This window comes from Sminthopsis crassicaudata, chromosome 2, assembly GCF_048593235.1.
Source record: "Sminthopsis crassicaudata isolate SCR6 chromosome 2, ASM4859323v1, whole genome shotgun sequence".
Taxonomy (NCBI): Eukaryota; Metazoa; Chordata; class Mammalia; order Dasyuromorphia; family Dasyuridae; genus Sminthopsis; species Sminthopsis crassicaudata.
The window spans coordinates 87146739-87161662 of NC_133618.1; the positions used below are offsets into that span (position 1 = coordinate 87146739).

The 14924-nt window shown below is 41.0% G+C and overlaps 1 protein-coding gene across 1 annotated transcript in view; it reads left to right on the forward strand.

Moving 5' to 3' along the window:
• Window positions 1-14233, forward strand: part of SIX3 (SIX homeobox 3) — a 33242-nt gene extending 19009 nt beyond the window's left edge. The window contains exons 4-5 of the mRNA XM_074286717.1: window positions 10235-10337; window positions 10427-14233. Of these exons, the coding sequence (XP_074142818.1) occupies window positions 10235-10337; window positions 10427-10584 (261 nt within the window). The 3' untranslated portion in view covers window positions 10585-14233. The remainder of the gene's footprint in view (window positions 1-10234; window positions 10338-10426) is intronic.
• Window positions 14234-14924: the final 691 nt, after the last annotated feature.

Here is a 14924-nt window from a genome sequence, read left to right on the forward strand (position 1 = left end):
TGAATTTGTTTATGATATGCTTTTCTCTATTGTGGCTGAGCTAAAAGGGGATGGGGATTGGGTAGACAGGTTAATGCTTTTAAATTCACCTATCAATATTTGCAGGTGTTCACATGTGCCAAGCACCTGGCTGATTATTCTGCTACAGATACCAAGAACGTCACAGATGTGTGCCTGGATGACTTTCTCTGTGTCCATATCTCTCTATTTGTGGGGTAGGGGTGGGGGGACGGTGTGTGAATGTGGCTAAAGTTCGGCAGAGTGTGATCACGTGGCTGTGACAGTCTCGTGTGTGTCTACGGACTTGGAAGTATAAGATATCAGCAATGAGTGTTCCTAGAGTTAGATGAGAACAGAGGTAACTAATGACAAGCAATAGTGTTTGGGAATTTGCATTGGAAACCTGGCTGGAGGATTGAGGTGTAAATCTAGGGAAATCTGTGTCTAAGCCCTCACCTGTGAAACCACCTGACCTAAGCAAGATAGTCTTATCTATCCCTATCTGGGCAGCCTTACTTCTACATCTTTCCCCCTTCTCTTTCTTTGCCTTCTTAGTTCCTAACCCATTTTAGCTGTCCTCTCCTCAGCCTACCCTCATTTCCCTTCCCTTCTCATCCTCTCAGCACACCTTTGACTTACCAGCACCGGACCAAGTTGATTATCCATGACAATCCATCCATGGACTTTTGATTAAAAAGACTCAAAAGTTGAACTTAAGGCAACCTCATGTTTTAGGGGGTGGGACTGAGGGAAGAAATCAATAGTGAGGCAAACAATGGGAGGAGGAAGGATAGGACTGGTTAGGCCACAGTGGGACTGTAGCTCTGCTGGGCTCAGTTGGACTAACAGACCCAATAGGTTAGAAAATGAGTGTTTGTAGGATAACAACTGAAGCTTTCTTTGAGGATACTCTTTCAGTTGCTCCATTTTTCTAGTTCTTGGGTCAGCTAGAGGAGCATCCCAAAATAGTGGATACAGAAGATCTGTATATATGTGACATCTACATGCCCTCTTAAGGGTATCTTCAATTAGCTTTTTAAAAACTATGAATATCTGGAAAATAATTTCATTATTACACCATTCAGTTCTATCATGATTTACAATATATTTTATGTGCCCTCTTTCCTGACAGTTTTGGGCATTGCTAAGAGCTATGATCTCTGTCTCTGATTGTCTGTTTATCTGACTGGGTCTTTGTGTGACTGTCACTTAGAGCCTGGCTATTGAACATCCAACTGTCCCAAAGGCACCACACCCCTGCCTGTGATCAGTGGGACTTCCCTAGGCTTGAGCTAGCAGAAACCCTTACAGTTTCCAATTCCCTCATCTCTTGGGCAGCTGATTCCTTTCTGGCCTAGTTGGGCTTGAGCCTCGACCCAAAGTAAAAAGGAGCCCCGGCTGGCCTACTGGTTGGAGGGAGGGATCAAGCTGCCCTACTGGGGCTCCGATTTCTCCGGTCAGCTGAACACAACTTTCTATTCGTGTGTATTCATGCAGGAGCTGATTGAAGCACACTGAGCCTGGCGGGATTCTGTGGGGAGTGAGGTTGGGTAAACTAGGGTTGAGATAGAGGGTATATATATACATACATAAACATATACATATGCACATACACATATGTCTCCTTCTTCCCTCTATCTCTCTCAGTTACACATTAACCTTTCTTCCCATATATCTTTGCATATACATATGCAAAAGCTCATACCATACACATATACATTCTCTCCCAAAGATACATCCACATATTTACCTCTATAAATACCTCCCCATAAGCTATCTTCTACAATGAACATATACAACCTTTTCCCTTCACATATGAACTTGGGATCATATATATTTCTTTTCTCCAGTTTTATGCATTTATATCCCCACAGATCTGTGGTGGTAAATGTGTTTGGATCACAGGTCCATGGATAAAATATATTCCTTTCTTTGAATATACTGCAACACAAAGACACACAGGAACACACCTTGGATAGCCATAAACACTGATGTGTACAAAGAAATAACACAAATAGATCATCAAGCAACATCATTGTCAACAAACATTATTGAGTCCTTTCTTTGTGTGGATATACAGACTTGGAATAAAGAGAGGTACAGGACCACACAAGTGATTCCCACAAAAGGACAGGGTCACACATGGCAATTTCTCACATTAATGTATACATGAATATAGGAACACAAATACCACACAGAAATTCTGTGGAGATATGCTCAACATCAAGAGAGCAAAGGAGAGAGACAGTACACCCTCACCAGCCACACATACACACACTGAGGCACTCAGATAAGGGCTTTATTGAACAAACAAGGTCAGATCTAGGAGAGCAAAGGCCCCTGTCCTATGGCCTCTGTTTAAAATAGATTGGCTACCTCCCAGTGACTCTAGGTTGTGTTGGTTAAGAAAGAGGAGCAGAAAGTGGGAAGGGGAGAAAAGGAGAAGAGAAATGAAGAAAAAGAAAAGGGGAAAGGGAAGGGAAGGTAAGAGGTGAGGAGAGATTAAGGAGAGCATTTAAGGCAGGAAGAATAGAAGAAAGAGACAGAAAATGAAGGATGAAAAGGATTGAAAAGAAGAAAAATGACAAGGGGAGAGGGTATCTGGTACAAAAAAAATTAAGAAGAAAAAGAAAGGTGAATGATTAGAAGAAAAGAATTAAAGAGGAATAAGCAAGTGAGGAGAGAAGGGAAAAAGTGAAGGCAGGGAAGAGACAAGGGAAAGAATGGTAAATGGAGAAAGGATGGAAGCTAGGTATCGATGATGCTTGACCACATCTGAATTATAGAGGGCTTGGGGCTTGAATGTGAATGCCTCTGCAGGTCCCTTCACTGAGGGGGGCTGGGGTGGAAGTAAACTCAGCACAGAATATTGAATCCCAGGGCCTACATCAATGAGAGCTTACTCAACATTGAGGTCTGAGAGGAGAGCAAGGTGACACACTGTGCAACCCCACTATTGTTTCAGGTGTATTATCCCTGGATATAGATTTGTGAGTGTTTGGGGAACTTTGGTGCTTTGTGTGTCTGTGTGAATATGTGAGTCTGTCTGTGTCTTTCCAGGGTACATATCTTTGAGGAGGAGGAGGAGGGGGAGTGTGTGTGTGTGTGTGTGTGTGTGTGTGTGTGTGTGTGTGTATCTTGCTAACTCTGTCCCAGTTGTGTAGTGCTCCCCTGTCACCACACACACACACACACACACACACACACACACACACCCTCCTCCTCCTCCTCCTCCTCAAAGATATGTACCCTGGAAAGACACAGACATAGTCTCACACAGACACATGGGGGAAAATACACACACCCCCTCCTCCTCCTCAATGTTATATACCTTAGAAAAACACAGACACAGACTCACATAGACATACCCAAACACACACACACACACACACACACACACACACACACACACACACACACCCCTCTTCCCTTTGAAGCATCAAATTCCCATTTAGAGAGCCAGGTCTTTTTCCAGCAAAAATATCTGAAGAGTCTAAAGTCCTCAGGATTGTTTCTTGCACCCCAGGAATCTTTCTGCTGGGTTGGATTTGGCATTTATAGCAAGAAGCAGAAAATTCATGTCTCTGTTCTCAGTCTCTCCCTTTATCCATTGGATTTTGGTTGCTCTGCCTGTCATTGCATTCTCTATCTCAATGAATCTTTCTTTCCCCTCCCTTCCATCTTGACCACCCTGAAATTAAATTTCAAACTGAGAAGACTAGTTTCCAAATGCATTCCTGTTCTGGACCTGTCTTCTGAGCCAGTCTGGGCCCCAGTCCCCATGCCCCAGGCCAGGGCCAGGTCAGGCCTAGAGATGAGGGAAGGCCTGGAGCCTTTCCAGACTGGAGATGGCTTTAGATGTTGGATTTTCAGATGAGTATTTACCATCATAACTAATTTCCGACCATTATTAAATAGAAATTCTCAGCAGGGCTCCTTAATGATGGAACACGCTACTAATTACAGAGTTTACTGGCGGTTTTGGCTAAGCAGCCTGGAGGGATGGGAATTGCGTGCTGCCTGCAAAGCCGATACAGCTTCACAAACAGGCAAGCCTGTGAACATCACAACTGGGGCACTGAGGAACTGAAGATTTCCAATGCTGGCTGGTCCAGACTGGACCTCTGTACTTATGGACAAACTCAGCCCAATCCAATCTTGCAGAGCTCAGGCTGCGGATTCTACCTCAATCTTCTAGATAGTCCTGTTTAAACAAAGACACTGACAAACAAATACATCTAGAATACTAGAATTTTAGAGTAGACATGGATCTTTAAGGTCAGCTTTAGTCTAACTACCTCCTTTCTTGAACCAATGTCACTTTCTCACTCTAACTCTCCCCATGCCTCCATTTGTTGAGATCGTTCTAGGGAAGACACCAGGAAAGACCAAGCACCTACCCATAGCTTTTATCACCACCTTGTTATTGCTCTAGCAGTTATGCTTTTTCATCCCTTGGCTTTAGAACCAAAAAGGGTTATATAGGTTGTGTAGTCCAAATCCTCCTCCTCACCTCACACTTGAGGTATCCCAAAGGTTTAGGTAGTTTTAGCTTAAAATTTCACTAAACCTTTGGGCCAGTCTGTATAGCTGAGGAATACAGGATCCACTAAGTTTAGTTGTATGCCCAAAGCTACAGAGAGAGGAAGGGGGAAAGGGAAGGAAATTTGGATCCCTTGGGCATCCTGACAGTATCACCATATAGTACCCCTTTTGTCATCCCTCATCCCTTCACACTAGCTGATAGTTTCTGAGCTTATAGGCACTGGGATAGGACTAGGGAGAGATGCAGTCCCCGGGAGGTTGATAGTGGGGGTTTTCCAAGTGACATTCTTGTGAATAGCAGAGGCCTCCCTCTGAGACCATGCTGGTGCTATTCTCTTTGACATCATACTTATAAAAAGATGAGAGAGAAAGAGAGAGAGAGAGAGAGAGAGAGAGAGAGAGAGAGAGAGAGAGAAAGACACAGAGACACTCAGAGAGAAACAGACATAGAGAGAAGGGAGAGAGAGAAGAGATGGGGGGAGGAAGAGAAAAAACAGAATGGAGAGGAGAGATAGAGAAAGGGAAAGGGAAGAAGGAGAGACAAAGGCATCAAGAGAGGAAGGAAAGGCAGGAGAGAGGGGGGGGAAAGGGATAGGGCCAGATATACCTAGCTGTGGGTGATAAAGTTGTTGTGGTTCCTACCTATGTGGGGCTATGACATATGTGAGTGTGTGTGTGTGTGTGTGTGTGTGTGTGTGTGTGTGTGTGCTATGTGTATAGAAACCTGGAACATCTTAACAATATCATTAGGAGTCTATGTGGGTTCTCATGGATACTCCTTTTTGCATGACTTGTGTCCAGTCTCCTGACCCTGCATTTGTGCCTTGACTCCTTCAACAAAGTCAAAGACTTCTGGAAGTTCAATAGGGCCAAAGCCTTTTCTCCCTACACAGTGTCACTACTTGTACCCACTGGAATCCCTCAATGGAATATCTTCTTATTTGTGGAGTTTTCTGTATCTAGAGAGGTGGGAGTGAGCATACACTATTCCTATGGCTTTTTACTGAATTTTCTCTTTCTAGTAGAATATAAATTCCTGGAGGAATAATTTATCATTTGGTTTTATATTCCTAGTGTTTAGCACACAATAAGATCTTAATATTTGGTTACTGAATTGATTTCTTCCTTTTTCTCTTAGGCCTTGTGGGCAGGGCTTGGGAGGAGAGAAGTTTGGATCTCTGGCTTAGTGCGTGTCTTGGGCAGGGAAAGGGAGACGAGTTGGGACTTGAGGCTTCTATAGAAAAGTAAACCAAAGGTGAGGCTCACTGACCTCCTATTCCACATCCTTGGTCCAGTCAAAACCAGTATAGCCCTAAGTCTAGAGAGGGATGGGAGAGAGAAATCTACAATGTCCCTGGTCTTAGGGAGCAGGTGAGAACACAGTGGTCTGGACCTTTCTAAGAACCAGAGAGAAAGAATCTAGCCTGTTTTATATAGAGAGAGAGCCCCAAGTATAACAAGAATAATAGAACACTAGCATTTATATAGCGCCTTAAATTTTGCAAAGCATTTTACAAATATTATATAATTTTATTGTTATGTAACTCTGCAAGATAGGTGCTATTATTCACATTTTATAGGTGAAGAAAATGGACAAAGCTTCAGTAACTTTTATAGGATTGCATAGCATAGCTCTAGGCTGAGGCTGGTTTTGAACTCAGGTTTAACTAACTTCATAGAGTCTAGCACTCTAGCCATTGTACCACCTAACTGTCACTAATCTTTGGGTCTTTACTGTAAAAAAGGAAGATCACAGAAAAAATAACTAAAAAATAATCTAAGTAATACAAAGAGTAGATTTTTCCACAAGTAAAAATATTTACACTTATAAAAAATAATATTTTTTTAAAACAGTGAATGGTGATGTAACTGGAAATAATAGCTAACATTTACATATACGTATATATACATACATATATTATACATATACAATGCCTTAAAAAATTTAAAATATCTGATCCTCACCAAAAACCCCCCAAAACTTATGAGGTAGGTGCTATTATTATTCCCATTTTACAGAAGAGTACATTGGGGATGAAAGAGATTAAGAAACACTAGGTCATACAACTTATAAGTAAAAGAGTTGGGATTTGAGAAGTTCTTCCAGACTTCAAATCTGAGACTCTTACCCACAGTTTCACCTATCTGGCTGCTGAAGAAGGTGATATGAACAAAATATATCAGTACAAAAAATGTTAAAATTATCTTTCCATGTGTTGTCACCTTCCTCTACCCCATACATACTTGTTCTCTAAAAAGCTTCTTACTTTGTTTACCTTTGGTGGCATTGTGACATGGAAAGAGCCCTAGGCTTAGAGTCAGGATAAATCTCTGACCAAATCTTGCCTTAGTTACTTGTTAACTGTGGACCAAGGCCAAGTAATTTTGCATCAAAGGGGACCTTTGAGGTTTCTTCAAACTCCATATCTACATTCCTATAATGTCTCATTCTGCAGTCTCTCTCTATATACACATACATAAGTACATACATATATGTGTGTGTGTGTGTGTATATATATATATATATATATATACACACACACACAGTGGTTGTTTAAGGTTTATGCCTATAAACTAATCCCCCTATCATCTGGCTCATGTCACTTGAGCTTTTCTAGCACCTGCTAAGACAAGCCCTGGGAATTATCATCCTCCATCATATGGACTAGGGAAATGGGACTAAAAAAAAGGTTTAATCACTCAGTGGATGTCTTCTCCTACTTAGCTATGTACTCCTCAATCTCCTGGATATTCATACAGATTGTGATGCTGTGAGGATCCCTCTAGACTCCATCCTAGACTGTCTCCTTTTTTTCCTATACTATTTCACTTGATAATCATATCAACTTCTATCAATTTAATGATTATCTCTGCTCATGATTCTCAAATCTAATTTTTTAGATCTAAGTCTCAGTTTATCATTCAGATTTACATCTCCAATTTCTTAATGGACAATTGAAACTATGTTCTGAACTAACTGCCTTATCCTTCCCCACCTCAAATTTTTACCTCTCTAAACCTCCCCGTTACTATGAAGAACATCATCACTCTCCCAGACACCAGGTTTGAAACTTGTGTTCTCTGTAACTCTTCATTCTTTCAAATTCATTCATTCTATATCCAATCTGTTGTCAATGCCAGTGCCTATTGTAAAATGGTAACCCCTCTCCTATGTGTCCCCTTCTTTCCTCTGACAATTGTGACCATCTGGTGGCAGGCCTTCATCATCTCATGCTTAGACTACTGCAATAGTCTGCTGTTGTTCCCTCTGTTCTAAGTCTCTCTTCTCTCTAGTCTGTTCTTCACTCAGCAGCCAAAATGATCTCAAAGTATAGTTCTGATCATGTCCAACCCTACCTCCATTAAGTAAACTCCATGGTTCCCCATCATCTCTAGTATCAAATATAAAATTCTTTATAAGCGGACCTCCATTACTTTGGCAATCTTTTTACACCTCTCTTTCTCCTTTACTGCCTCCAGTTTGTGATCCAGGGTACTGGCCTCCTTCTATTCTTCCAATAAGACATTTCATCTCCTGATTCTGGCATTTTCACTGACTGATTCCCTGGTTTGGAGTGCTCTCCTTCCTCATCCTCAGATCTTCCTTTTCCTGACTGCCTTTTAAATCCTGGATAAAGATTCATCTTCTACGGGGAGTCTTTCCCAATCTCTCCATAATACTAGTGCTTTCCTGCTGAAATTATCTCCCATTTATATTGTATGTATCTTGTTTGTACAGTGATTTGCCTGGTGTATTCTCTATTAGATTATAAGTTTTTTTAAGTGCAGGGACTGCATTTCATCTTTCTTTGTATCCTCAGTCTTTATGCAGGGCCAGAAACATAGTAGATGCTTAATAAATGTTTATTGACTGATGAGTTACTTAGGCATGATTCAAATCAAGATTTCTGACACAAGGAGAAAAGAGACAAAAAGGTGTTCCCTGTTCCCTGGATGATGATTCAGAGAGTCTGGACAGCATCCAGCTGGCTCAGATAAGAGGAGAATGACTATATTAGTAGCTTCCTATTTTTCAGAGGGCAGATAGGGATGCTGGAAAGGGAACCGAAGTGTGATCTCTAGAGTCTTTATTAGGAAAAAATGGTACAGGGGTAAGAGGAAGGGGTTGAGAGGTTAGGGCATCACAAAGTCATACTATAGGATTTCTGCTGTTTTGAAGGAGGAGGAATGATAGAAAGAGAGGAGTATTCTTAACCCAACAAGCAAGAATAGAGGTCCTGGGAGAGTACACTCATCCCCTGGGGTTTCTGATGGAATAGGCCTAAAACACTAGAGTTTACACTGTGGGACAGAGCTCAACAAACTTCTATCCCTCCCTTTCAGGTACCACTCCCCCATCTGCCCCTCTCATATAGTGAATAGAAGGCTGGAGGCAGGAGCCAGTTCTGAACTCTATTGATTGGATTCTGCTGCCACCTCGTGGTCCCATCCTGCATCACATCCCCTACATTTGCTCTTCTATCTCATATACACTTCCTCTTCTTTTCTCCTCTTCTTGCTGTCCCTCATCTTCCCTCTCCAACCATCTTCTTCCCTGCTGGGAGTCACTCTACCTACCCTGCTCTCTCTTTTTTGAAACATGCTTTCTCATTCTCTCCCGGATTCCCCTACCTTGAATTGAATGAAATTTGGCTTCTCTGAGAACAGGATTCATTCTATTTTTCTCCCTCCAGCCTTCTCTCTCTCCATCCTTCTCTCTGAGCAATGATAATTGGGCTCCCCCTTTGACTTTTCTTCCCTCTGCTTGGGGGAAGTTGCAAACTTTGTTCACTTCATTTGAGGAATGCTTTCTGCTATCCCCCTATATAGGTGGAGAGTTCCTTGGGAAGACTTCCCCTGATTGGGGACAGTAAGGGACACAATACATTTTTAATGCAAAAAATCCATTCTCTATGCCAAGTATACTTTTGATTTGGAAATGAGTCAAGATGCCTTTATAAAAGCAAAGGCTCAAACCCTCTTGGGAACAATAACATAAAGGTCATTGTATTTCTAGATGAACTAGGGCAGGGGTTCTCAAACTAAGGCCCATGGGTCAGATGCCGCCTGCTGAGGACATTTATGTGGCCCGCTGGGTTATGGCAAATGGGCTGGGGGCAGAGACAGAGTGTGAGTTTTTGTTTTTACTATAGTCCGGCCTCCAATAGTCTGAGGGACAGTGAACTGGCCACTATTTAAAAAGTTTGAGGACCACTGAACTAGGGTATACTAATGACGGATTATGTCCAAGATCCTCTAACGCATTGGAACATATCTTATTTCTAACCATTTCCTCTTTCTTTCTTAACCTGAGGACCCTGGAGGTCGGGTGTTCTATACTCTTTTTTTATTTTCCCCTGAAGATCTCCATTTGGACATCCCTCTCACTCAGTCCCTCGGTGGTATAATGGAAAGAGACTTGAATTTGGAGTCAGAAGGAGTCCTACTTTTGACACTGCCACTTACCAACCCATAAAACCTTGGGCAAGTCACTTGCTGGGCCTTGGTTTGCTAATTTGAAAACGGGGGATGATCATAATACTCATATTACTTATCTACTCTGTTATTTTAAGGATCAAATAAAGTAATGAGCCAAAAATGCTCTGTAAACCATAAATGTAAATTATTATTATAATTGCTCATTTTTAAAAGTTCTTTGATAATAATCTGGCTCGTGTTACTTTTCCAGCCAATGACCTGTGAGGTCACTGACCCTTTGACAAGGCAGGGAGGCAGAGAAAACAGAGAATGGATGAAGGACCAAACAAACAGAACCTTGAAGACCAACACTGGTAAGGTGGAAATGCAGGCAGGTCAGAAGGAAATTGACTGAGATGTTGTCCCCTAAATATTGCCTAATCCTACTCATTTTCCCTTCTAGGTTTTCACCTCTCTGATGGGCCTAATACTCCAGATCGTTTCTATGGACTTCCTGTGCCACTGTCATTGTTATTGTCACCGCTACATCTGGTCTCTAGGGGGTGCTGTGATTCCCTTGGTTCTTTTTGTCTTCATGTGGACAAAACTCATTTTCCTTGAATTGAATGGAGACAAGATTGGGGGTGGAAAGTCCAGGAAAACTAGAAAGAATCAAGATCCTTTTTCTAATACTCATTGGCAGATTCCAGGATGTTGAGTGTGCTTCTGGGAGATAATTAGACTGCTTTGGATTGGGAATGGTCTACAGGGAGGCAAAATAAGTCTTAATAGTGAGCATCTCTTGTGCTTAGAGCAAATGATTAAGCTCATGGGGAGAATGAAAGAATGGAGAGCTTCTTCTTCTTGGAGAGCTTTCAGTTCCTTATGGGGCAGATATGTCCCCTCTAAAGGAATTATCTATTGCTTCAAGGAGATCCTTTTCTCAGAGAGGAGAGAAACCCACCTTCAAAGGCATGGACAATTGCTGATAGTCTGCAGCATAAGATATTAGTAGTAGGAAGGACTTTAGAAATCATCTCATGTATTACAGCTAAGGAAACAGAGGCTCAGAGAAGGAGTATGCATTACCAAAGGTAGCATAAAAAGTTAGATGAGCATGATTCTATATTAATCCAAAATGGTGGACAGCAGACACTTAATTTATATCCAAACCTGTATCAAATCTTTCTTTATTTTGGAATGCATTGAAGGACCTGCTTTTGTTTTCCAGATTTAGATTACTCACTCAGACTAGATCAGAAGATGAGTTTTTCATCTCAGAATACACACAGACTGAGCATGGAGGCAGCTCAGGGAAGCTTCCTAGGGAAGAAGGAGGAAAGTAGTCCAGGATTTAAAAAAATGTACTTCTGGTCATCCACACAGTAGATACTCCAAGTAATGAATTCATTATCCTAGGAGACGCTGTATGCATGGCTATGCTCATCATTGCTGGGGGATAAGAAATGAGGTGGAAAGGTCCTTAAATAATTGGGTGCTCTATGATCATAGCTGTCACATTGAAATCATTAATTTTATTTTCTACCTCCCCTTGATTGGATATTCTGGCAAAACTTCCACTTCCACTTGTACCCGTTTGTCCCTAAGATTTCTGATACCTATCTTTAAAGAAGGTTACCCCATACATTAAGCCCAACTTCCTATTGGAGACAGTATAGTAGAATTATCAGGGTCAGTGGTCCCCTCCATTCTCAGCTCCCTCTGTCATAAAAATGTCTATTTGATATTTTGAGCTAGATTCCTTCAAACAAACTCAACATCTTGAAAATAGAACTTTTTATCTTTCCCCTAAAACCCATACCCTTTTCCAAATTTCCTGGTTACTATTGAGGGTGCCACAATCTTTCATGCCACCCAATTTTGAAGCCTTGAAGTCATCCCTCACTTCCCAATCTCTCTCATTTCATATATCCCTTTGCCAAATCTGATCTTTTTGGTTTCTTCAATATATCTTACATACTTCCCTTTCTTTTTACTCTCAAAGCTATCACCCTAGTTAAAGTTCTTAGGCCTGGTCTATCACAAATGGCCTCCTATTTCATTTCCTTCTTTTCATTTCATTTCCTGGTTTCCACAGAGACACTGGAAAGTACTTTTCCTAATGCACAGAATCAGTCAATAAAAATGTATTACACAAGTCTGACCATGTTATATCCCTCCTCAATAACTGGCCTCCTATTACCTCTTAGACCAAATACAAAACTCCTTTGTTTGGCTTTTAAGGTTTTTCACTCTTGGGATGCTTTCTACCTTTCTAGCATTACTCCCTCCATGCTTTTGATGGTCAAGTCAATACTGACTTCCTTTATGATGCCCCATCTTTTATCTCCAAACCTTTGTACTCTCATCCCTGGAGTGCATTTTTTGCTCACTTCTCTCTCTTGGAATCCCTGGTTTCCTTCAGGATTCAAACCAAGTGCCACCTTCTTGGGAGGCTTTTCCCAATTCCCTCTTCCCTAACTGCAGGAGCTTTTTCATCTAAGGTTTTCTTGAATTTGATCTGTATATGTTTTATATACCTATATGTGTACATGTGATTTCCTCAAACAAAATGTAAGCTCCTTGAGGGCAGGGATTGTTTCAATTTTGTTTCCCTAGTGTTTGGTCCATAGTAGGCACTTAATAAATGATTGTTGAAGCACTGACTGATTTTTGGGGTTCTGGAGAGATTAATTGAGCACAGAGAACAACAGAGCTGAATTTGAACCCAAATTTTCTATACATTTCTCTTTTCAGAATAGTGTTCCTTGGGCTCAATAAATATATTGAACAGGGGTGGATTGAGTAGATAAGAGTTCCAATGAAAACTGAGGGCATTTTAAAGGTGATTTCAAGTTCAATACAAATAAACTCTGTGACATGGAAGCCCCCCATCTAACTCAATCTTAACTTGCATTAATAGAAGCGTAATGCCTAGAATCAGAGAGGTGATGGTTATTCCACCCTGGTTAGATGGCATAAAGCAGTCTAGCACCATAGTTAAGGAATTTCATGACCCAGTTGGAAGTGATTCTGAGGGTATCAACCAGAATGGAGAAGGAACTGAAGCCATGCTATATAGGGATTGTTTGAAGCAACTGATGATTTTACTCTGAAGATAATCAGATGTTTTATGGGTGTGTGAAGATGTGGAGGTGGGCATGATAGTAATATTCAAGTACCTGAAGGGCTGTATTATTATGATGAATTGATTTATTTTGCTTGTAGGAGATAATACTAGGAATTATGGATAGAAGGTACAAAAAGATAGCTCTTTCACTTGATATTTGGACATATTTCTACTAGTTTTAGTTGTCTCAAAGTAGAATGTCCACAGAAGTGATCAGTTTGCCAGCCTTGGAACTTTTCATATGCAGGCTGGATGACAACTTGTCAGAGATGGTGCAGCAGTAGGGATGAGCTAAATAACCTCTGAGGTCCTCTCCAATGCTGTTATTCTCTGATATAATCCATCATGAGAAACCAGCTTTGATAGCATAAGCTTTCAGATACCAGAGTGATCCTCAATTCCTGAGAAGACACCTAGATGGGGGCCTTAGTGAAGAATTTTTCACTCATTAGAGTGCAGAAAGCAAAAATGACATGCAAAGACCGCTTTGATTCCTTTTTAGTCAAAGGAATAGTAAGGGGAAATAATATAGCTCCATTTGGCTTCTTGAGTTTGGCTGTTAGATTTGATCTTAGCAATTTCCCTTGACAAGGCCAGTTACCAAATTTGCTTTAATAAAACATAGTTTCAAGAATGTATTACTTCAAGTTCCCTTAGAGGTATTGTCATCTTATCCCCATTTTTCAGATTCTTTTTATATAGTAAGCTCCTTGAAGGCAGGAACTATTCTATTTCTGAACTTAAATCTGTCCTCTCTTAACCTGGATCCCCTGAATTCTGATTAAAATATGTATATGAGTGGGGAGAGGAAACAGTAGAAACAGGATTCTCCAAGAGGATAATGGTATTATGAAAATAATTTCCTAGGTCAGCTAGAATGTGGCCAGATCTTCACAGATCTCGTTTCCTTAACATCCATTACTCTTCTTTTAGGGCCAAATGATGTGAAAGTGTCAACCTTAGAAAGTGGGTGGGGTTAAAGATACTAGATATATACTGTACCATTTTAATGTAACTTGTTGGTGAGGTTTTAATCCTGAGAGCATAAGTAGTGTTCCTTGATTGCTGCCAACATGGGGAGGATTAGTGATCATTCTTCTAGCTATGAGTGGATTGATGCTATGAGGTAATGAGTTTTCTGATTGGCTTTAGAGGCAGAAGGATAGTGATATTCATGACATGGATATCCATGATATTCACAGGAAAGGAATACTCATCAAAAAGTCCAAGCTAACAATTTCTTGATTGCTCTCTTGGTAACTTGGAAGATTGCCATGAGGTAGCAGGTATTCTTCATTCAGTCAAAGTATACCCATGACTTCATGGCACCTCTGTTCCTTTTGTTTCTTGTTCTTTCCTGATTATAGGTGAATGAATGCATGCAGGTTTCCACCTAGAGAGTTTTAAAGGGTCAGAAGATGCATGAGAAAGCTCCTTGGCAACAGGAGCCAATGACATTGAGAAAATTCCAGTGAGGAGCCAGTCTTGAGGGTTTGATTTTAGGCATCTTAGCTCATAAAGAACCAAAGAGAAAAACAAGGAAAGTGATTGTCTCATGACCAATGTCCTTCTGAGAGCTGAACTTTGTGGGTTTTACTTCTTCATTCCTCTCCAGGTTCTGCTTCTGATTCTCTAGATGTTCTTCATCAAGCTACAGCAGCTTTTTCACTTCAACTGTGACTCCATCCTCTGAATGATTGATTCCTCCTGTAACTTTCATTTGAAGGAAAGGGCAAAGGCCAGCCATGATCCCTCCTTCATTCCTCTCTTTTGCCCTTGTGGATCTTCCCCCCCCCCTATATTCCTATAGAGGAACAGTTGCCTTACTTCA